General features: G+C 40.6%; 1 protein-coding gene across 2 annotated transcripts in view; it reads right to left on the bottom strand.

The window, feature by feature from the left end:
- Positions 1–5351: 5351 nt before the first annotated feature.
- The window catches only part of GRM1 (glutamate metabotropic receptor 1), a 396243-nt gene continuing 377985 nt past the window's right edge, over positions 5352–23609 (bottom strand). The window contains exon 8 of one of the 2 annotated variants that reach the window (XM_055310985.1): positions 5352–6293. In XM_055310985.1, coding sequence (XP_055166960.1) covers positions 5381–6293 — 913 coding nt within the window. In that variant the 3' untranslated portion in view covers positions 5352–5380. The remainder of the gene's footprint in view (positions 6294–23609) is intronic. The other variant, XM_055310986.1, reaches the window with a different exon arrangement.

The raw sequence follows: 23609 nt of genomic DNA, 5'->3' as shown, positions 1-23609 counted from the left end.
TTCCTGGCCTTGTAATACCCTCATTCTGAATTTGTGTCTTAGCTCTGTTAAGCATCATGGATTAACAATGTCACTTTGGATATTGCTTTCCCAGTATCTGGATCTCTCTGCTCTCTTTTTGTGTGACTGCAGGCCATTCCACCTGTGCTACTCCAGTCAGAAGTGACCCCTTACCTACCCCTTTCTGACACAAGAAGAGAAACAGGACACAGAGAAATAGAGTCCTAAATGAAATGATAGCTTACTTTTTTATTTTTATTTGTTTCTTTTATTTGGGAGAAAGAGAGAGAGAGAGAGAGAGAGAGAGAGAGAGAGAGAGCATGAGCTGGGGGAGGGGTAGGGGAATAGGGAGAGAATCTCCAGCATGAGATATCCTTGCTGAGCATGGAGCCAACTCAGGGCTCCATCTCACAAACCTGAGATCAGAACCTGAGCCAAAACCAAGAGTCAGACACTTAACCGACTGAGCCACCCAGGGACCCCCGGAGATAGCTTATTTTAAATGACTTCTAAATTTACCTCCAATTCAATAATTCTATGATTATTTTCCTGTTCAGTTTTTCTTATCCTCATTCTTAAGTTGTTTCCTCCTCCTCCTCCTCCTCCTCCTCCTCCTCCTCCTCCTCCTTCTCCATTTAATTTATAAGCCTTGCTTCCCAAGTTACCATGAAAGAATCAAGCCAGTTTTTGTTCAGTAGTGTCATAATCAACTCCCTAAACTAGCCTCTCCTTTTCTCCCATGTCCCTTCAAGTCTTGGTGACTAGTTTTGGCTTCCACTTTGTCTAAAGATATGTACTTCTGTGAGAAAGGAACCTCCAGCCTTTGCTTTCTCTATGGATGCACTATTTGCCCTCACTTCAGTGGGGGTCCCACTTCAGCAGTCTGTGTGGTACTGGCAGTTCTCCTGCAGAGGACACTGTTTCCCACACCTATTATCACTTTGCCAGACCCCTGGCTGGGCTCAGTGGACACTGAGTATTGCTGTGCTCTTCTGCAAGAAAGGCAGACCGGCTGCCCAGTGGGACAGCTCTTTTTGATGCCAAAAGGAGAGCTTGTTTTTCATGGTGAAAACATGTGTTGTTCCAGTTGGCAGAGTTAGGATCAGTAGGTGGAAATACAGAGCTCTGGACCCCATAAGTCTCTTGGAATAAATCTTCAAAGAATTAAGCTAGGAAAACTACATGGTGTTACAACACTTACTTCCTTTTTTTGACATTTACTGAGTATCTGCTTTGCCCTGAAGTCTCACAAATTAGAAAGGAAAAAAAAAAAAGGATCACAAACAAAAAGGAACTTAGAATCTATTAAGGGAAAGAGACATGCAAACTATAATATAGTCAGGTTATGAATAAAATGCTCTGAGAATACAAAAGGAGGAGCAGCTCCTACATACTCTCCTGAGTTCTGGAGAGGAACATGAATTCACAGACTCTGTGCCAGCTTAGGATAGAGCTTGAATCCCTTATGGGCCACTTGCTAGCTGAGAGACTCTGGGCAAGTTATTTCAATACTCTAAAATATCCATGGAGCAGAAGTACCCAGAAGATTAAATCAGAATGAATGTAAAGAATCTAGCAAAATATCTGGCTCAGAGTAAGCTGATGAACCTGTTGCTTCCCTTCTCTTTGATTCCTTTTCAGGAAAGTCTCTGTAGAAATTATTGGGGGCAGTTACTCACACATCGTTTGCAGTATCCAGATCCCAGACTCAGCTGCTTGAAATGTCTTCCTTATGGTGAAACTTCTGGACCCTCCAAGTGCCCAATGACCTACTGGACAACCTGAGGGTATCTTTGGACTACACATCTGAAACACTTTCATTTTTCTTCTTCTTCTTTTGTTTCTCATTCTCTCTCCTCTGACTTTTCTCTCTCAGACATCAAGCTCCCATTTCATTTCTCATTCTATTTTCTGGACGTAGTGAAGAAATCCCCTGGTGTCTCAACCCCTGATTCTGGAAATTCCTTCAATATCAGCCTTCCTGTATACAGCTTGCTCCTATCATCTAAACAAATCACAATCTCATGGATGTGATCCTTGTACCATCATTGTTCTCCTCTCCAATGATACTGGATGGATGCTTTACTTTGTGGGTACCTTATGGCAAAAGACATGAATAACAGGTTTCCTTATTTGGAAGACCAGTGAAGTCCCCATTGAAATATAAGGGAACAAAACTTGAAATGTAAGGGAATAGAAGGAGGATGTCAACAAAGTAAGACACTAGGTTCCTCTAGAGTATGAGTCTTGTAGGGCACTAATAAAACAAAGAGGCAGCCTTCAGACGCCTCTGTCTCCAGAGCTCTGCTGGAGATCCAGGAGTTTGTCAAGCCTCATACATTCTCTCAAAATAGATGAAAGGCAATGTCTGCCATAGCACTGAATATTCAAATTCTGGATTTAATTTTAATTTAGAGTTTCAAGTACGATCTTTCTCAGAGTCAAAATGTGCTCTACCTTGTCACCTACCTGGCCTGTAGATTTTGTGTAATATTCTCCAACTTTGATCTAGAAGACATGTTGTGAGCAAAATCAAACCACTGTAATTGTTCTTTGTACCAGTCTATTTCTCTTATTGTAACTCTGGCAAACATGGAGAAGGAATACACATATTTAATAAATAGAAAATATTTATTATACAGCATTATCAAGATTATCTGACAAAAGGCAGTAACAAGCCAAAGGAAAACACTTTTACAAGAAGCTAAACAACCTGTATAAGCACATACATTAAGGTGAAGAGTATCTGCCCTTTTGGTATAGGGTATGTATGTGTACATTTCCAATTTTGAACAATTATGCTATAAGAGCTAATACTGTATCATATTCAGGAAAACTTTTAATCATGATGATATTAGGCATTCAGAGAAATAATGTGTTTGGTGTTGAATGTGTTCACCAAATGTCTCGGACTAAAACCTCAGAACAAACTGACATATTATCTGAATAGTAGAGCAGTTTTCCTGATCTATTCTTACTTTAAAAAAAAATCTGAATGCACAAGTCTTGTGATATCAAGGACATATGTTAGTGGCATTAAGATAAAAAAACATGTCTCACGAATAATAGATAGTAGGCTTTTACTTGCTAGTTTGCCAATAAGCAGACCGTCTATTAAGTCCTGGAACCATCTATGTTCCTCATTCTGCTCCATTACCATGAAAACATGGAGCTGAAATTCCTGTTTCAGTCATGAGGTCTTTCTACCACAGGTGTTACAAATAATTTTTTAAAGGAAAGGCAGTCCATTCTTGATATGGAACCGACTAAACTTGGCAGTAGAATATGGGAAGGCATAAGAAACACGAGCCTCAAACTTTGGAGCTGATGTTAAATTTTGAACAAATGATGCAGTGGGTATTTAAAGACTCTAAGATGATTTTTGGCTGAGAAATTAGCTTCCACATGAAGGAAGCATATTAAAATATGACTGCACATAAGGCATAAACAGATATTTAAAGGGGTAAGCTTCATTCCACAAATAATAGAAGAGATCAAAACAGCAAGAAAAATTTCTTTTATTGGGTGTAAAAAGGAGAACAAAAATGAAACAACTGGGTTACACATACGTGGATATTACACACAGCAAATAACAAAAGCATAAAGAAAAGTGATGACAGTGAAAAGAGAGGAATAAAAGTACATAGAAATAACAATGAAAAGAAAGTAAGAAGTGATGAATAGATAATTTGAGAAATTATTACCAGACATAGAGGCTAGTATATGCTGTAAGCACTGAAAGCTCAAGTCGCTGTGGAAAATCCTTTTTAAAAAAATCTAAAATGACCTAAAATAATCTCATTACTGTCATTTTAATCTCATGTTTTAATAACGATGTGTGAAAATTTATAAAATGTACCTCTTTATTGTTACCCACAGTTTTTTAATGAATTTTTAATATGATAAATTTTCAAGCCATTTCATTAATTACATGTTCCACATCATAAAATATCTGAAAAGTAAGTTCCCTCTTAGAAGAGGAAGGACCATCTGAGCATCGTATGAAAACCATTGGACCACAGCACTCAAACCTTCAAAGAGCTTCTGTAGATATTGGTGACAATATATAAAACATTATTTGAACATAAAAATATCTATACTCTATTGGAAAGACAACCTTCTAGTTGCAGTTACACTGACATTACATTGCACAAATTTTATTATCACATGTATACAAGGACACAGAAACACATTTACGCACTAGTTACAGGGACTTTGATGACAGGAGGAAAGAATTATTTGTCATTGAACCAGTAATAGTTGCTATGAGTACACCATTAAGTTGGAGGATGGATTCGTTTCTGTAGTACATAGGAGAAACAATGGCACCAGATACACATACAGCATCTTAGAAGTTCAACTGGTAATATAATTTGCTACAGTAAATGTAATGTAACAATTTTGCCACATGGTGTGTTCTCTTTAATTGAAGGGCAGAGAAGAGCCCCCTTGGCACAAACACAAGATAATCCACAAAACATCTTCTGCCACTCTCAAAATTACCTCTTGTTCTACTTCTTTCCAAAATCACCAATAAGCGAGTATCAAATATGGAACCTAATTTGTGCTGATTGTGTTCACCGCCTCACCCTTCCACGGTGTCCTGCTTCTCACTCCATCCTCCCTTAGCACTCCCGACGAAGCACTTTTTGGTGATGCTTTAGCTCTGATTCCTGTTTTCCTAAATAGAGAGAAATCACAGAGCAGCAGGGTGTCCATACCGTTTCTTTCCAAGTGTGACAAGCCTGGCTCTGGATCAGGTGCAATGGGTGAAGAGAAGCCCCTGTTTGGGCCAGTTCCCGAAGCTCCCGAAGACCATGAAGGAAAAGGGGTAGAGAAAAATGAGCTGCCGTACCATGGGTGGTTGCACACCTGCCCCTCCTTCACCCACCTGCTGTCTGGCTCCATCACACTAGGACTACCATGACTACCATGACGTCAACTACTGATTCACCCGGCGGGTCCACCTGGACTGGCTCTTTTCAAGCTGGCCAAGCGTGTGTGGGCACGTACATCTATGCACAATTGTCCAACAAAGGAGATGATATCTGTTGATTTATTTGTTTGTTTATTAATTTATGCGGTGAAGGTTGTATGCTATATGGGATTGTGCTTTGTCAGAATTCCCTTTCTTCCCAGAGAAGGCTTTTGAATAATTCAAGAATCGGGATCCTCGCCTGGTTCCTCGTTGGCTCCCAGAGCACAGTTCCCTCTGGCCTTCCCTAAGGCAGCAGCGTCGCTCCCTTTCCCGCTGACTTCGCCTCCTCCCCCTCCTCCCCCTCCTCCTCCCCCTCCTCCTCCTCCTCGCAGCTGCCCGCACACCTCCGGAGGTGCTGGTGCTCCCTGGTTTCTCTCGCTCTTCCACGTGGACACCTCCTTCCTACAGGGTGGAAGAGCTTTGCTTATAGTCCCTCAGAATGACCGAGGCGTAGGTCACGTTGGGAGGGGTGCAGAGCACCGACTCGGACACGGGGGAGCTGGGCACCGAGCTGCCCGAGGCCACCGAGTCGCGGAAGGGCGACGGTGGCGTCAGAGCGGGCGAATCCTCGGGCGCCGGCTTGCCCGCCGCCGGCAGCTCGTCGTCCTCCTCTTCCAGTTCGTCCTCCTCCGTGTTCCCCTCCCGCTCGTACAGGTACTCCTGGAGGAGCTTAAACCTCTCGCTGTCGTCCTCGTCCTCGTCCTCCGCCGGCGGGGAGGCGGGCTCCTCCCCGAAGGTGCTCAGCTGCAGCGGGAGCACCTGCAGGTGCTGCGGGGGCGCCGGGGGCGGGTACAGCGGGCGCACCCCGTTCCCCGGGCCCCCGGGCCCCGCCAGCACCGCGTTGAAATCCGGGATCCCGGTGCTGAAATTGCTGACCACTCCCTGCAGCTGGTCCATCAGGGATTTCTGCGGTTGCGGTGGCTGCTGGAGGGGAGGGGGCAAGCCCTTGGGGATGGCCGGGTCTGCCAGGAAGAGGGGGGTCTCCTCTGTGGTCAGGTGGGGGGGCAGAGGCGGGGTGCTCACAGCCGTTGGCACGCGGCGGTGCACCACCATAGAAGGGCTGCTGGGAGGGCTGAAGCCAACGGGCTGGGCATCCTCCTCCTCCACGTTGTAAAGGGTTTTGGTGCTGGTATCGGAAAAAGTCAGGCTCTTGCCGGAGCCCTGGTAACTTTTAGTGAGGGGCTTGATGACGGCCGTTTGGTTGCAGGCCGTCTCATTGGTCTTCACGTGCACAGAGAGGCGGTGCCACATGTGCTGTCCCTTGGGCACCTGTCTTCCACCTGGTTCAGACCATGACACAGACTTGCCATTAGAACTATGAATAAAATAGAGATGGATTTATTTGCAGATATATCATGCACACAGGAGAAAATACCTATAAATCATACGCAATCGCAGCTCAATACAATTTGATCCCCACCCCCACCCCAACCACCCAGCCCCTGGCGGGTGACTGTATGCCTGGCCTCCATACCCTTAACCTCCCCTTGTTAAAGGTCAAATGCCAAAAGCTGCGGTGACCGCAGCTTGCCAATGTAGCTGCGGTCAGGGATTTCATCAACCCCAAGACAAGGCAGAACACTCGACCCTGAGGAAGTCTGAGGGGAGAAAAGCCAGCCTGTGGCAGAAGCAGCTAGTTTCGTTTAGGTCTGAGATTTCACAAAGTTATCACACACACACACACACACACACACACACACACATACACCTAAGGTAATCCCAGCGCTGCCACTCAGGGCAAGCCTTTGAAAGATTCCAAGATGGATGGAGGAAACGAATAAGAAATAAAACTATAGTTACACGTGGACAACAGAACATAATGACCATAGCTCTTGCCTCCCTTTCTTCTTAGCCCCTGGAACAAAGTAAAACCCACATATTAAGCCACTCTCATTGTCCTGTGAGGTTATAAAATATATCCTCTCAGTCACCCTTTCTGATAGGCAGGTATCTCCTGGTACCAGAGCAGCAGGGTCAGACACATGGCACCTGTACAGAAGAGAAAAAAGCAGATGACAGAAATCCCAGACCCATGTTCCACTTATGGGTGTCATAACTTATGCTTTTCTTTCTATTTCAACACACTATTCCCGACACACACAATGGATCACAATTCACATAAAGGCCCTGATTCAGAGCAGCTAGTCTGGGATTTCCCCACTGGGGACTTTTAACTAGGTGTGTTTGGAAAGACAGAGAACCAGGAAGCCCAGCAAAATGTAGATGCTCAGACCCTGGTTTAGTCCTTCAACAATGCGATGAAATTAAGATTCAGAGAAAGCAGAAGTTACAGAGACAAAGACCCCTCCCTGGTCTTTTCCTTATTGAGCTTTGGAGAAGAGAAATGTTAGGGTACCAGCAGCCCTCCCACTTTATAAACTTTCATCTTCATGGGACCATCAAAAAACCAATCAAACAGAAGAAGGAGGAGGAGAAGAAGAGGAAGAAGGAGAGGAGGAGGAGGAGAGAAAGAAGGAGAAGAGGAGGAGAAAGAGAAGAAGGAGAAGGTGGAGGAAGAAAAGAGATGTACTGTGTATATCATTCAAATTCTATTCTGTATGTTATAATAACTCTGGTCTTACTTTTGGACTTTTAGCTTTCTTTCTGTATAACTTTTAGCAGATGGTGGTACCTTACCATAATATACTATTAATAACAGCAGTGTTAATACTTACATCAGGAAATAGTTTTTCTTGTGTGTATGTGGTTCTTTTTTTTTTTTTTTGAGTTTGCTTTTTCACTGTATCCATGAAAACAACAGAAAAAGTAGCACAATGTTAACACATTTTTGACAGTAAAAGGAATAGGGATAAGGAACATTTTTTTTTCTCTTAGGTGGATGTGTAAAATAGACTATTCTGTATCATGGTCTTTTGTTTGGAAAAATGTAGGAAATGATCAATAGTTAATATAATGGTTCATTTAATCATTTTGAAAATACAAGAACGAATACTTCAAAAATTATATGTGTGGCATTTATGATGACAGTAATGTTTTGACATTTTATATATTATAATCTTGAAAAATGAAGTGAGTCAAATAAGTACACAGTCTTGCAGAAATTCTGATATCTATTATAGAAAATTCTGGATATAAGAGTCCTAAAATAGATATAAACTTAAAATTTTGCTCATTATTTGGGAAAAGGTGGTTCCTCTATCTTATAATTTCTATACATATATATATATATCATAGAATGTATAGCATATATATGTGTATATATATATACACACACACATATATATATATATTTGAGAGAGAGTGTGTGTGCAAGCAGAGGGAGAGGGAGAATCTTGAGCAGACTCCCCACTGAGCACAGAGCCCAACACTAGGGTTGGGGGGCTTGATCTCACAACCCTGAGATAACCACCTGAGCGGAAACCAGGAGTCGGATGCTCAGCTGACTGAGCCACCCAGGGGCCCCATATATGCTATATTTTTAGTTGCTTAAGAAAAAGTCTCATCTCCAAAATACTATATGAAAATTGATATTTCTTTGAAATATATGCTTAATATATTCCCTGAGAATGTGGAAGTACTTGTAAATGCAGAATTACTGACTTTTCAGTTTCCACATTGTTAGACAACCTTTCTTCTGAGTTGAGTCAACAAAGAACAGATAATTGGTGTTCCCAGCATAAACGGATAGTCAACAAGCCAGCAACCAAGACCACAATCCACTGTTCCTCTTCTGAGTTTGAAACTCTAGGTAAGCTCACCTCCCACTTCCTTCTTTCTCAATTTCCTCCACTCTCTACTCACACACTCTCTTTATACATTCATTATGACTCTTCCAGAAAGTATAACACCACTGATTTGCCTCTTGCCTTGCCTTTTAAATATGTTTTAGTGTACCATCCAACCTCAATGATTTGCATCCCTTTTTAAAAAAAAAGATTTTATTTGAGAGAGACAGTGAGTGGGGAGAAGGGCAGAGGAGGAGGGAGAGAGACCAGCAGACTCCGCCCTGAGCAAGGAGCCCAACTTGGAGCTAGATCCCAGCACCCTGAAATCGTGATCTAAGTGGAAATCAGGAATCAGATGCTCAACAGACCGAGCCATCCAGGAGCCTTTTATTTGCATCACTTTTAATTACAGTGGAAGCATCTTTTCCTTTTCCTAATGCCGGCCTCTCAATGCTTATTTTTTAAAAAATCATTAAACTAAAAAGATGCCTTGTGTCTTTATTTAGTTGTGTGTGTGTGTGTGCGTATGTGTGTTTGTATGTGTGTGTATTTAAGAAATAAGTCCCTTGAAAGCTAGTCTACACCTTACTTAACCACCAGGCTTACATATCCCGAAAAAACATTGCTCCATTCTCCATTTATGCTGGCAAAAAGGCATCCTTGTATTCCTGGGACTGACTTCACTTACTCACTCATTCACTCACCCACATGGGCTGTTTTCCTCACTTCCCAGGGTCTTACGTGGGCCTCTTTTTTAAATCATGTGCTTTGCTTCCTTATGTTAATGATATTATTAATCATCTTAACATGTAGGTAAAAATCACCACTTGGTTCTGTTTTAATCCAATACCATTTTTTTGTTTTTGTAACGGGAGATTTTTATACTGGCCATCAAAATTTGCAGCTTTCCTTCCCCTCAGAGTCTTGCTCTAGATTTGCTGTAAAGTACTGTTTAATTAGGAAACAGTTCTAATGTCCCAGGGCATTTGTCAGATTAAGAAAATTAGATTAACCTCTTTTTTCCAAGGACAAAATAAATTGCTTCCTAAAAACCAGAGACAGTGAAGGAAATGTATCATCTAATAGAAGCTGCAGCACGGAGTGAAAACTTTAGTCGAATTTGTTGTTTCCAACATATGGTCCGTATACAACTTGAATGGTCCATGAATCTACACATGCCATAAGCTGTGTTTTGGGGCTGGATCAGTGTTATGTCTTGATAGATTAAACACTGCTATTTTCAATGCATATAAATGATATCATGATAAAATGTGCTGCTGGACACAAGTGTAGCTAAATTCTGAGAAGCTTTTTTTGTGTTTTGTGGTCAAGCGGCTACTAAAAAAAATGTACAATTACTATCATGGATTTGAGTGAAAGTTTAATAAGCATTTTGGTGTGAAAAGGGATTACCCTACTTGGAAAGGCTGGGAACCTACTGCTATCATATTAAGAAGAGAAAAATGTATAAAATATTGCAAATTATCAAAATTCAATATTATTATGAAATAAGTCTTCTATTTAATACCAGACTTTATTTTTTTAAAGATTTATTTATTTATTCATGAGAGACAGAGAGAGAGAGGCAGAGGGAGAAGCAGGCTCCATGCAGGGAGACGTGGTACTGGATCCCGGGTCTCCAGGATCACGCCCTGGGCCGAAGGCGGCACCAAACCCCTGGGCCACCGGGGCTGCCCAATACCAGACTTTAATATCTTCTGTTTCAAGCCACCAATTTCTTCTATTATTTAATTTTGATCGATTTCCTAAATAGAAGTCTTAGGCAAACAACCTGATCTGGAAACATCATACAATTGCTGCAAAACACCCCATGTTCCTGCTCTCACTTCAGAAGACAGACATCGGGCCTAAAACAATCTCATATTTGAAGATCAAATGCAGTAGCATTTGGCGTGAATACCTCAGGTGGCTAAATATATTTATCGACACAGAAGTTTTTGGAGGAAATGGCTGTTAGGCTGGAGAGGAACCAGGATGTAGAGGGTGATCTATACTGGGAGTGTGCAGAGCCAAGCAGGCCTGGGGCTGCCGTGCCAGCTACGACAGGCTTGGGATCTTGCTTTGATTTTTCTCTCATTAGATAAGTATAACAATCCCCCCAAACAGAAAACCCAATATTTACAGCACTTTAGAGAATAGTTCGAAGTGGGTGGTGTAAACAGATTAGTATATCTTTGGCATTAGGAGTGATCTTGTCTGTTTTATTTGTTTCAGTAAGTACCAGTTACATCTGCAGGGTACACTGCTCTCTGCTCCAGAGAGGTCTAAAATGGGAATAACAGTGGGTGGGTGTTTGAGATCAGGAGGGAAGCATCCTGCACAAGCTGCCTGAGGGGGAAGCTTACACAGCACCTGTCTCCCTTATGTCCAATTCAAGTCTTTGCCACAAGGCTTAATAGCTTCACGACAGACATAAGGATGGCATCCAGAGAGCCCACAGACAAGGCAAGACCTTTGCTTAAGGAGAGGAGACTCACTCCTTGAAACCTGAAGAGATTAGCATTTGTTTTCTCTGAAAATGAAAGTGGAAACAGGAAATGCCATTGAGTCACAGCATGGAGAGAATGGTTTACCTAAGCCAGAAAATAAACCAAAGCTACAGACTTGTGGGCAGTTTTGCTGTGGCCTTGCAGCCACGGTGGGGACACAAGGCCTTTCAAAAAAGTCTGGTACTGCCCCAACTGAGACACCCAGAAAGGAATGCCAGACACGTGCTGCCCAAAGGCCTCGCCTCTTCCTGCTTCAGGGAGCCGGTAGCAGAAGGAAGTCTGAGTAGTGATTCTTGTAGAATCACAGGCACGGGAACTATTTGAAGCCCGATGAGTCAGACTCTTGTTTTCCCAGGCAATGCCAAGTTAGTCTTCAGTACAAAGGACTTCCACTGATGCCAGTTACACTTTTGAAAGCTTTCCAGAAAAACCTGCATATTCAGTATACAATCTCTGGGAGCCTATGGGAACATACTTAAAATTCCTCACCTTTTTGACTCATCACTACTAAGGTGGAACATCTCTGAATGTTAGTGGAGACAAACGCTTTTCGACTACACGGTCACTTGGTAGCTTCTGTGGGTATCAGTCTTAAAAAAAATAGCACTGTGAATTTTCTCTCCTCCGATTCTAACATCATAAGCTGGTCAGAGAACCACTTGGCTTGCTGAAATTTACAATAGCTCAAAGTCTAAATATACAGCCCTCCTTTTAAGACCTTTAGATGAATCACATTCTATATGTTAAAGTTATCGGATATGGATAAAAGACAACACAAAGGAAATCGGTTTGCCTTTATTGAGCTTTCTGCTTTCTTCGGTGAATCAATCAAGAAAAAGATCCACAGATAAAATGAGCTCACCAAAGCCAGTAAAGTAGGGAATGTTCCATAAATTTTGCCTAGGCTTAGGATCTACTGTCTTGAGAAAACTGACAAGTCTGTTTCAAACCAATGAGTAGAATTTTGATGGTTACTAAACTTTTTCCAAGTACATTTTATGTGGCCATTGGTTCAACGTAATCATGATTACTGGCTGAGGAAAGAAATTCTCATGCCAAAGTTTATTGAAGACTTCATGTTGGTATAGGAGTGTTGTTTTAGCAGAGGTATACCAGCTGTAATTATATTCTTCCAGGAAGTATAAGATGAGTCTAGATTCCATTCGCTTTGAAGGAACTTCAAGTCAAGCATTACCGTATCTTCTATGCTCCACGCTACCAGACCTGCGCTTTTAATAGCAAGTCATTCAGTGTTCCTCAGCTCTAACCTGGAGTCCTCACTGTTCTGGGAAACACAGGGCAGTTGCATTGCTCTGCTGGGATTTTTCCTCAGAGGCAGGATGGATCTAGCCATACCATAACGGTCCAGTAGGCAGCTTTATCTCCATCACTAGTCCTTTGCCTCCATTGCTCACAACAGCTGTGGGAACTGAAAGTCATAGAGAGAACATATCTTTTCTGTTGTTGTTTGTTGAGGGACGACCAAGGCTAAAAATAGCCAGTCTCTTCTCAATCTTTTCCTGATCCTTTATAGTCTCCTGAAAGAAAGCTTCAATAGATCCTATTCCAAGAATTCTTAACAACCAACTTACTAGCTTTGCTGATTCTTGCATTTCTTTCATCACCTACCAAGAATATACCCACTTTTGAGCCTTTGCTTTTGCTTTTAGGCACTCACCTTTAGGTGACTCTCCTCCCTTTCTGGCCCTGCTGTCATGGCAGGGCAAGCACATCTACTATTCCCATCAATCCCTTTTGACAGGCAGCCAGCAGTTGTCATAATCAGGATCTCCTTGCTGTGCCCTTGGTCACACTCAACCCCATGCTGCAAGTAATGCTCAATGCCTCTTGACTTGGGAAAATTATAGAGAAGGCATCCAAGCAAACTAGAGTCGCTTTGGATGTGCAGGGGCCTCCTGACCAGCACCTGAAACATACTGGCATGGCTATATTTTTCCCTCAAAGAATCAGTATGATTTGAGACCACGCTCTCTTTGTTTGGGCTTCTTAAGGGAATATCAGAACACAGACTTCCCAATGCACTCCACTGAGTGAAGAAAAGAGACACCACAGCCTCAAACATTGGCCTCCACAGCCAGGTTCAGTACCAAACATTTGAACAAATTGGGCTCTTCTCTCTGAAGAGCTATTCGAACCACAGACACCTTATTGGTGGGCTCCCTCCTGCTGCAGGAATGTGTACCTTTGACTCTCCCAGGAGTTTGAAGGGCTGTAAAGGAACAGCTGAAAATGACCACAGACTCCATGCACAATGAATTGAACATGGTCTATGTTCTTTTGTTAACTTAAAAAGGCACTGTCAAGATCTAAAGGTCAAAAATTGGACCAAACATGCACCATTTTTATCAGACGGCAAAAATCTGATAAAAACGCTCAAAATTCTGGGGAAATAACAGCATTTCCTTTTTTATAAAACTCTCTTTTTGTGGGACTCACAAAACTTTTGTTCTGTGCTCCCCAGGGTGTGGGAGGTGCCCAGCAGAGGCTCACGTCAGCACCCACCCCCTCAAAGTGATATCATGGGACTCTCCATAAGTTCATGTTATGGCTTTTACTTTAGTGCAGACAGTTATCATTTCAAACATTTGTGCAACAGCAAAAAGGCAAAAAAAAAAAAAGAAAGAAAAAGAAAAGAAAAGAAAAAAAAAAAAGAAAAGCAAAGAAAGAGCTCTGTTTGCCAAGGAAAAGCTGACAAATTTATGAAGGGGGAAAATTCACTTTCGAGCTTGTGAGTGGGAGTCACAAACAAAAGTGAATCTCCAGAATCAGAAAAAGTGTTGCGTCTTGCATTGAAACTTAAAAAAAGCAAAAAGGCTAACAACTTGACAGTGCCCTTTTAAGAACGATGGACAATCAAATTAAGGCAGTCGTGCAAACCATGGCACGTAAATGGTTCCTCATTCTTGATGGCATGCACCACATCTGTTTCCATGTTAGAAAGTGGAAAAACCCAGGAGAGAGAAAGCAAGGGGCAAACCACTACATTTTCCATGCAGCTTCTCTTACACATTCACTGCAGTGTGGGGGTTTTCAAAGCTGCACATGTGCCGACGGACATTGGCTGGTGGGCGAGAATTCTGGCTGCCTCTTCCTGAAGATTGAAAAGAAAAAGACACCCAGTGAGTGAGTGGTTATACACGTGTACAGATATAGTGATCACACCACTCAGGTGGTGCCTGGGTCTGGGCCAGAGCCTAGCCTGGCTCCTCAGCCTTTCTCCATGTCTTCTCCACCCCCATGTGTCTTCCTTGCACTGGCTGGCTGTTTCTTACTGCCAGGCTCATTTCTGAAAGCCACATCAGTGGAGTGCATTCTTTCTTCTACCTTATGGGACCATCTCTTTCCAAGTGGCAGATGCTTTTTCTGCTGTGTGTCTTTCTGTCCAAAATCAGCTCTTTTCCCTCCACTCTTGACATCTCCCTTTCTTCCTGATGGCAATGGGCTCCACCTCCACTCACACTGATGCAGGCTGAATCTTCCCACTCACCACCCTTCTCTTAAAGGATGTTCATGGATTTATGTCTTACACTGTGAATTTTAATTGCATTGCTAATTTTCCTTCATATTATGTTTCACTTCCTATCAAGTCACATTTATCTCTTGACCCTCCCAAGATGGAATATATCTGACAGTGCAGAGAGGGGGAGTGGCAAGAGACTGGAGGGATCTGCCACTTGGGGAGAAGTCATCTCGTTCCTTGGTTAGAGGTCTCCTTATACAGCACATAGGATGATATGGGGAAAAGAGCATTGATTGGTCATGGCAAGGCTATTGGGGTAGCCATGGGCAGTTGGCCTTTTACCATCCTCTGTTGAAGTGAGGATTCCCATGAGTTAGGCAGCACTTCAGAAGGTAGTGGAATAAAGCCATCTTGTTATCACTCCACATAAGATGGCTGCCAATCACAGAAAAGAATTTCAGGAACAAGATGCTAAGGTGAACCATCAGCAAGTACTGTGGGTGGTATGGATGAGATTGGCTGAATTGGAGAAAATATCAATATTAAGGAACTCTCAGTGATGAAGTCCCCTAAAGGGGTCCCTAAAAACTCACAAATACTCTCTGTGTATCAGCATTGACTACCTATCCCAAGATCCTGGTGCCAATTATCCAGTGTTAATCAGAAGAGGATTATAACAGCTGCAGGCAAGACAAAACCTTTTGCTGTATTTCCTATCTCTTTTTTTCCCCCCATTAAAGCAGACAGAGGAAGAGAAACAGAAGAGGAAAGAGCCAGAGACATTGCAGGAGCAGACCATGCCCTTTCCCATTCCACATCTTCTAGACTGAGGCCTGGCACATGCTAGGAAGGAGAGATATAAATTTGAGGTTTGAGACAAAAATACACTGGAATAGCTTTTCAATACCTGAAATCAAGGAATCTGATCTGAATGTAGAAGGTGGGGAAAAAGTCAAAGGTGAAAGAGAAAAAATAAAATTAATCAATATTTGTATTTCTGCCAAGTTTGGGACATTCAATAAACCATTTTCAAAGTACATGATCTACCCAGAATAATTTGAAATCCTTTCCCAGAGATAAAAACTTGAAACACCTTGGTGTAACTTTGTTACTATTACAATAATCTATTTATTTAAAAAATAGACAAAGAGACAATGTTCGCTATTAAACTTGCTGAAGTATTATGTCCCTGACATTCAATATGCCCACCTGAAATCACAAAAATCATGTCAACAATGAAAATATCAGGAAGTAGATGACCAGGGATAGAAGTATGATATTGGAGTATATAAATGAAACTATCAGTAAGAAAGAACATTTAACCTACAAAATAATAAAACGACTTCATTTCTCAGGAAGGAAGGCAGAAAAATAGACTCAAAGCATTTGGCTACATGCTAAACTGCCTGTGTCCCTTGAATCTCCTAGTTAATTCTACCTGTAGATAGTGTCTACGTGTGGCCTGGCCCAGTGGTACTGGGAAGCCAGGACCCCACCCAGGCTGGCTTCAGGCTCCTGTGTCTAATACAGAGGTATAGTGTGTCCCTCATCAGAAGGGCCTGCACTTGGGATTTAGTGGTTGATATTCACCATTTTGGAATCTGTAATCATTGTATCACTTAATTTGTGTTTTGTAAGTGATGTTTGATGGGGGAAATGGAGCATGCACTTAGGGGCTTGGAACCTCAGCTTACCCATAGGGTCCTGCCTTCCTGACTTCACTAGTGCCCCCTGGGACTCAACGAGTCTTCACTCTCTGACCCTGCCCAGGGATCACTGCCACTCTCCACCACTGGCAGGGCTCTCTGGGCATGAGTACAGGGAGATCAAATCAGGGTCAAGTGCATATGCTGCTGCATAACACCCCAAGGAGGTGATTGGCCGTCCCCTCCTTGGATTAGCAGGGCCACAGTGCATTTGACAGGCACCACAGGGGTGAGCCTCTCACCCATCCTCCACGCAGGCACTTTCTAGTCCACGTGCTGTTGTTGTAATACCCTTGGATGTCACCAGTGTGCCAAGGGCCAGGGTAGGAGAGAGGTGAGTAGGGGAGATGCTCGGTTCAATTTCCCTGTAGTGTCTGCCCAGTGACTAGTCTGGTAGGAGGAGGACTTGGCAGCCTGAGGACTGCACCTGCATGGAGTCACAGAATTGGGCCTTCGGCACCTGGCCGGGTATATACTTGCCCCTCAAGTATCTTCCCCCTGCCCTGCATAGGAGTGCAGCACTAAATGGCAAATCAAAAAACATAAGGACAGGTTGAAAGAGAGACCACAGGAGAAAAGAAAAGACTTTATATTACAGTCTGTTTAACATTTCCCTCTGTGTTTTCAGCCAGGGGCCTCATGTTTTCTTTTTGCACTGGGCCGTGCAAATGATGCAGCTGGTCTTGTCTGCTGGGTATATGTATGATGATAAAAGTACAGAGAAAGATTTTGACAGCTCAGAGACTTGGCGTGCTGACATTAGCACAGGTGCAGAGTGGGACATGCCTGAACCATATAGCATGTCTATCTCCTGGGGACTGGGATGGGGGCTCCGTGGCCTGTGTCACTGACTTGGAATTACAGTTCTGGGGTTCCTTCAGGGGTGGCAACCACGTTGACAGCCAAACTCTACACAGTAACTCCCAGTATCCCAAAGCCACCTTAATTCACTATTGTTTGAAATAGTTGAAAATTTATAGCATTTCCTTAATAGTGTCATTTCTTCAGTCTCTGACTCACTTTGTGTTGTGAAATGTAAATGATCTATGCCTACGGAACTTACTTTTATGAAAGGGGGGGGTTGATTAAAGGTTGCAGGCCAAAGCCTTGAAAAAATCTGATGCCAGAGTGTCCATTTTATCAACTGCACAAAAAAACAAGAGGAGCTTGACTTCAGGGTATTTTTAGCAACTGTAAAACCACATATTCAACCAACCACAGATTCGGCAAGCCAGAGTAAAAGCTTGGAGGGAAAATGTAGCATATGGAGACTTGTCAAATATAAGTCTCAAATCTGTGCTTGAATCTTTTGGCAGAAATTGTAGATTTAAAGAAACCCCAGAAATTTAGTAAGAAAGATTCCTCTTCAATTTCTTCAGAAAGTTCAGTTGATTTATTTTCTTTTGCTCTTTTTTCCCCTTCTAATTTTCCTTTTTTCTTCCCCTTTTCTCTTTCCCTCTTTCCTTTCCTTTCCTCTTCTTTCCATGCAGTCACTGCTTGTTATAGTTTCTCCCATCTATTCTCATTGTCCAAATATTCCTTTGTCTGATAAGAGACCATCTCTTTTTGGGTGTACTTAGTCCCATATGACTTTGTTTTAAGGTGTTATTTTCTTTACCGTAGTTCATTAATATGTCAGTTTCTATGCTAGGAATTACTCTTCACATGAACTTAAGAAGTTGTTACAAACAAGTTTCACCATGGTAGTGTAGCAATAGGATGGCTGGATAAGGGCCCAGGAAACCAGGCACTCTCCAACTGTGTATTTGCCCCTTTTAGACTCAGGTTTTTTTCATCCATAAAGGATTATTGAAGAATAAATGTGAAAAGCTTCCAAATAGCAAAAAGCTATCCCAGCTTAAGACATCACTATTAAAACTAAAACTCCTCCTCTGAAAGATGGAGGGACAAAAGCACAGACAAAAGACCCAGATATTTTAAATTCAGTGCAATTTAGAGTAGACTAATTCACAGTATCTCAAACTTTACTTCATTTTACTTATGAATGCTAACCACTTTCCTTATTCAAGAATTTCAATAACTTCTACTAGATGATAAACTGTTTTCTCTTCAGATCACAGGGGGTAGAGTTGGGGGTGGGGACAATGTTAGTGACATTGAATGGATGTAGCAGGAGCAGGTGAGAGCTAGGTATAGAACAAGTTAGCCGTCTGTGTCTGAAGTTGCATGTCTATGATAGGTTTGGAGGTGAGTCTACTTTTAGCAGAGATAAAATGGTCTATACAATTCCAGATGGTCAGTTCACCATGGAAATAATAATGTGGCATCTGTCCAAGGTAATCACAAAGATTGGCAGCAACCACTCAAGACCATTTTAGCAGTGTGGTCTATCTTTTTTTTTTCTTATAGATAAATATAGGATAATTTGTGCCTCCAATTGCTTTCCAAAGCCAAGTGCATTTTTTTCTATTATCTGAATTTAAATATTTATTTCTAAACATTTGTTTATCAGAGTGGAGAGTGGAGCTCTGATTGTCTACATAGGCCATTTGTAAACGGTAATTTCTTCCACTCTTCATTTTAGGCATGGATATGTAACATAGTACATTAATGTTCTTTATATAAACACACAGTGCAGTTTTTTCACAGATGTGTAAAATACTGCTAATTTAAATAAATTTTAATTATTAAGATTTCTAAGCTAATAAGAACTTGCAGAGAATAACCTAATAAAATTCAATTTAATTGCCAAAGATTTGTCAAATATCTTTGGCAAATATCTTAAGGCAAACATTTGCCTTATATAAAGTTTCTGTTCTTTTGAAAACATTAAGGATATATGTGAAGCCTTCTACATATTTTTTTTAATATTTTATTTATTTATTCATGAGAGACACACACAGAGAGAGGTAGAGACATAGACAGAGGGAGAAGCAGGCTCTCTGTAGGGAATCTAACACAGACTCAATCCTAGGACCCTGGGATCATGCCCTGAGCCAAAGGCAGACGCTCAACCACTGAGCCACCCAGGCGTCCCTATCTAGTGTTCTTAATACTAATCCTTTCCTTTCTGAGGGAAAGTTTGGTATGAGTGGATCGTCACTTGTCATATTTTAATACTTTTACAACATTTATATTCATATGTGCTAATAAATAATATATGGTAGTGTTTAGTATGTTATTAGATGTTATATACATAACATCACACTCTATTTCCATTCAGCAATTTGCCTATTTTGTCCATTTTGTATTACATTGATAGGTATAGCTCTAGTTCAGTCACTTAAACTAAACTGAATACATACCACACTACCACAAATAAAATCCATTCTCCTACTGATGGCCACTTAAGTTGTTTCCTACATTTTGCTATTTGGAGCAATGCTGCAGTAAACATTCTAGATTATGTCTCCTTGCACACAAATATGGGAGATATAGGAGATTTTTTCTAAGATATGAACCTAAAAGTGGAGTTGGGGATTGTTGTGAGTGTGCATTCATCTTTCTTATATATGGCCAAATTGCTCTACCAAGTGCTTGCCCAATTTACATTAGTATATGAGAAGTCATATTCTTTCTGATGTTTTTTCAGACATCTTTAAAATTGGCTTTTTATAATGAAAAATTTCAAAAATATAGAAATGGAGAAAATACTAAAATGAATACCCATATCCCTATTATTCAGTTTCAGTAATAATATATGTGTGAATCTTGTTTCATTCATACCACCATTTATTTATTTTAAAGAAAAGCTAAATCATTATGTTTTCATCCATAAGTAATTCAGTATATAAGCACACATTTTTATAATAAAAGGAAAAATAATATTATATCTAAAATATATTAATAGTAATTCTTTGATATTTGGTATTAAATGTTTAATATTAACATCACTATTTGGATTTCTCTGTTTGTCTCATACATTTTTATTTTACTTTTGATTTTCAAATCAGCATCCAAACAAGATCTGCATATTACATTTTGTTGATAAGTCTCTTAAGCCTTCTTAATCTATAGATGTTCCCTTCCCCTTTTTTGCAGGCTATTTGTTGAAAAAATACTGATTGCTTCCTAGATTACAGATTTTACTGGTTGAGTCCCTATAGCATCATTTAACGTGTTCCTCTGTCACCTATATTGCCAAAAATTGATAGTTAGATCTGAGGGTTTGATCAGATTGATGGTTGCTTGTGCATGGAATATAATTTTGGAGATAGTGTTTACTCCCTATTATACCAGACCAAAAAGCACATAAATTGGGTTGCCTATTAATCACATTAGGATTGATCAGTGGGTTCAGGCGTGGTCAGCCTAATGCATACATTATAAAACTTCCCATCAGCTTTTCATCTAATGGTTTTAGCATCACTGATGATCATTATGAAGGTCAATTATTTTATTACAAAACTGCAAAATGGTAATATTACAATTCTATCATTTCTGTATTTGTCAACCAGATTTCTTTTCTAAATTAGAACTTCTCCTCATCAGCTATTTAGTTACTCTGATGTAGAGTTCAAACAAGTGAAATGGAAGATTCTTTTCTTTAGAAATATTCAGAATAATGACTTGATTTTCTAACAACCTCCAACAGTGATCAGTGTATCACCTGTGGGTCTGCTTCTATTGTCTAATTGTTTCCCTTGATTTTTTGGTAATATTGTCTTAACTCTTCCACACTAAACACATAAGACACGTACGTATGTATGTATATATACATACGCAAACACACACATATAAAACGATTCTGTAGAGGTTGTAAATTGTAGATGGTATTATCTGTGCTAGAGTTGCTTTACCACTTTATCTGTTAAGGGGGATGGATCATCTTTATCTAATCCAGAACTGAGCTGAGTCAAAGTTATTTTATAATTAGGATAGGAATCAGTCTACTGTAGGGCATACCCCTTCAGGACTTTTAACAGAACATCTGGCTGTGCACTAGTACACTTCATCTGGTGGGTCTTCATCACTTCAGCATTAAGAGGCTAAGCTTTTCAAGATTTTCAGTTTAGAATTTTGCACTCCTGATCCACACAACTTTGGAATTAGACAAATGATGGAGAAACTTGACCACATGATTGGGTGCCTCTGAATCTCCAATTTTGTCAGTCTTGCCTCATGTGGTTGCTAAAGGTGTTTTTTGTTTTTTTTCCACCGATGGGTCTGTCTCCTCAGTATTGAAAAACTCCATGAAAGTAACATTATGTGTCAGAAATGTTTAGCCTATCTTTTAACCTTTCTGATCTACCCAATTGCAGGCAATTACAAATAACTGAGTCATTATGGCAAATTAATGCAGGTGTTTGGAAAACAGAAAATATCTGCTGATAACTCATCATAACTTGTGATTCATGGAGGTGCCTAGGTGGCTCAGTCAACTGAACATCTGACTCTTGATTTCAGCTCAAGTCATGACCTCAGGGTCATGAGACTGAGCCCCATGAAGGGTTCCACAATCAGTGAGTAGTCTGCTTGAGATTCTTTCTCCCTGTCCTTTTCCCACTGCCCCTCCCACTCATGCCTTTTTTTTCTCTCTCTCTCTCTCACAAATAATAAATCTTAAAAAAAAAAGCCCTTGCGATTCATTAGTAATCATAATTTCAAATTTAGCTTAATTTTGATCAATTAAAAATTATGAATCCTTGGGGCACCCGGGTGGCACAGTCAGTTAAGCATCTGACTCTTGGTTTCAGCTCAGGTAGCAATCTCAAGGTTGTGAAATTGAGCTGGGAATTGGGCTCAGTGCTCAGCATACAGTCTATTTAAGATTCTCTCTCCCTTTGCCCCTCCCCTCTCTCTAGAATAAAATAATAAATCTTTTAAAAAAATGATGAATCCTTGTTACATATTTGATTTGCTAAAAAGACCAGTACTGTCAATCAACTATTTTCCTATCTCTTGACAAAATATAAAAAATTGAAAAAAAAAAGAAATCAGAAATAATTACTATGATAAGAAGCTTAAAATCAAAGTAATGATAACAAAAAGGACTTAGATCACTTAAATCTAGAATTGTGTGAGGCTCTAATATTCTTGGCTATAGCATCAACAATATTATATATGGTTCTACTAACATTTATTTTATGCTACCATTTCTCTGTAAGCAGAGCCATTAATATCTTCATGTCACCACCCATCAAACCTGAAAAAAGAACCTAATATTCTTTTATTAGGCAATTATCACACAAGTTCTTTCATAGTATTAGATGTATAGTCCCCATAGCCCTAAAAGAAAGCATAGTGATATCATAGCTTACTGAAAAAGGAGAGGAAGAGATACTAAAATTGGTATAAGAGGACATCTGCTTTCAGCTAAGATGTAATACCTTGGGGTAAAACAAGTCTCCCACTGAGAACAACTAGAAAAAACAGATTCAATATTTTTAAAAACCATTTACAGACATTGAAAACTGTCATAGCAACCAGAATTCAAGGTACCAAGTCAGAAAGAATCCAAGTCAGAAAATCCAAGTCAGAAATAAGTGAACTTCAGAAGGGTAACTAGATAATCTTCAAATTATTTTGTCCTTGGAACATTTGATGATTCTTGGTTCAGGAGAAGAGACTGAGCATGCAGGCAGGGGGTCTTAACTAAGAGGTAAAGAAGCAAGAAAAACTTTTTAAATGCATAGGCCTATAGACATGAAAATTGATTTTAAGTCTTACAATGCAACTAGGACTTGAGGAGCCAAGAGTTTGGAGAGATATCACACACACACACACACACACACACACACACACGAGAGGGAGAGAGAGAGAGAGAGAGAGAGAGAGAGAGAGAGAGAAACACTTAGTAGGTTCCCTCATAAAAAACGTGCAAATTTTAGGCTGCACAAAGCACAGGATACAAAGCTAAGTAGAAAACTGCCAGAAATCAGAATGAAGTTTTTGGAAGTTTCACAGCACTGATGAATCACTTTGAAGTTAAAGGCATTTAAGAATGTGGAGCCCAGGGAAACAGTGGGGAAACACAGGACCCTACTAATAAGATGCACCAGGTGAAGCAGAATCAACTTTATAAAACTACTTTATAAAACTGTAGTTTTATATCATTTCAGTCCATCATCGGAGGATCTACATATTAGGAATATATAAATACGTATTGATTGTGCAAAACAATTATAGTCATGTAATATAAGATGTAAAAAATGTGCAGAATTAAAGTGCACAACAAAAAAGCATGAAAGTTGACACAAAGCATATGAAATTAATGTGCTTTAAGATCCTTGCTTTGTTTGGAAAGTGAGAAAACTAATTTATTTAAGATTACAAAAGTTAGGAAAT

The sequence above is a fragment of the Nyctereutes procyonoides genome, unplaced genomic scaffold (genome assembly GCF_905146905.1).
Source record: "Nyctereutes procyonoides isolate TBG_1078 unplaced genomic scaffold, NYPRO_anot_genome, whole genome shotgun sequence".
Taxonomy (NCBI): domain Eukaryota; kingdom Metazoa; phylum Chordata; class Mammalia; order Carnivora; family Canidae; genus Nyctereutes; species Nyctereutes procyonoides.
This window is presented reverse-complemented; position numbering and strand designations above follow the sequence as displayed.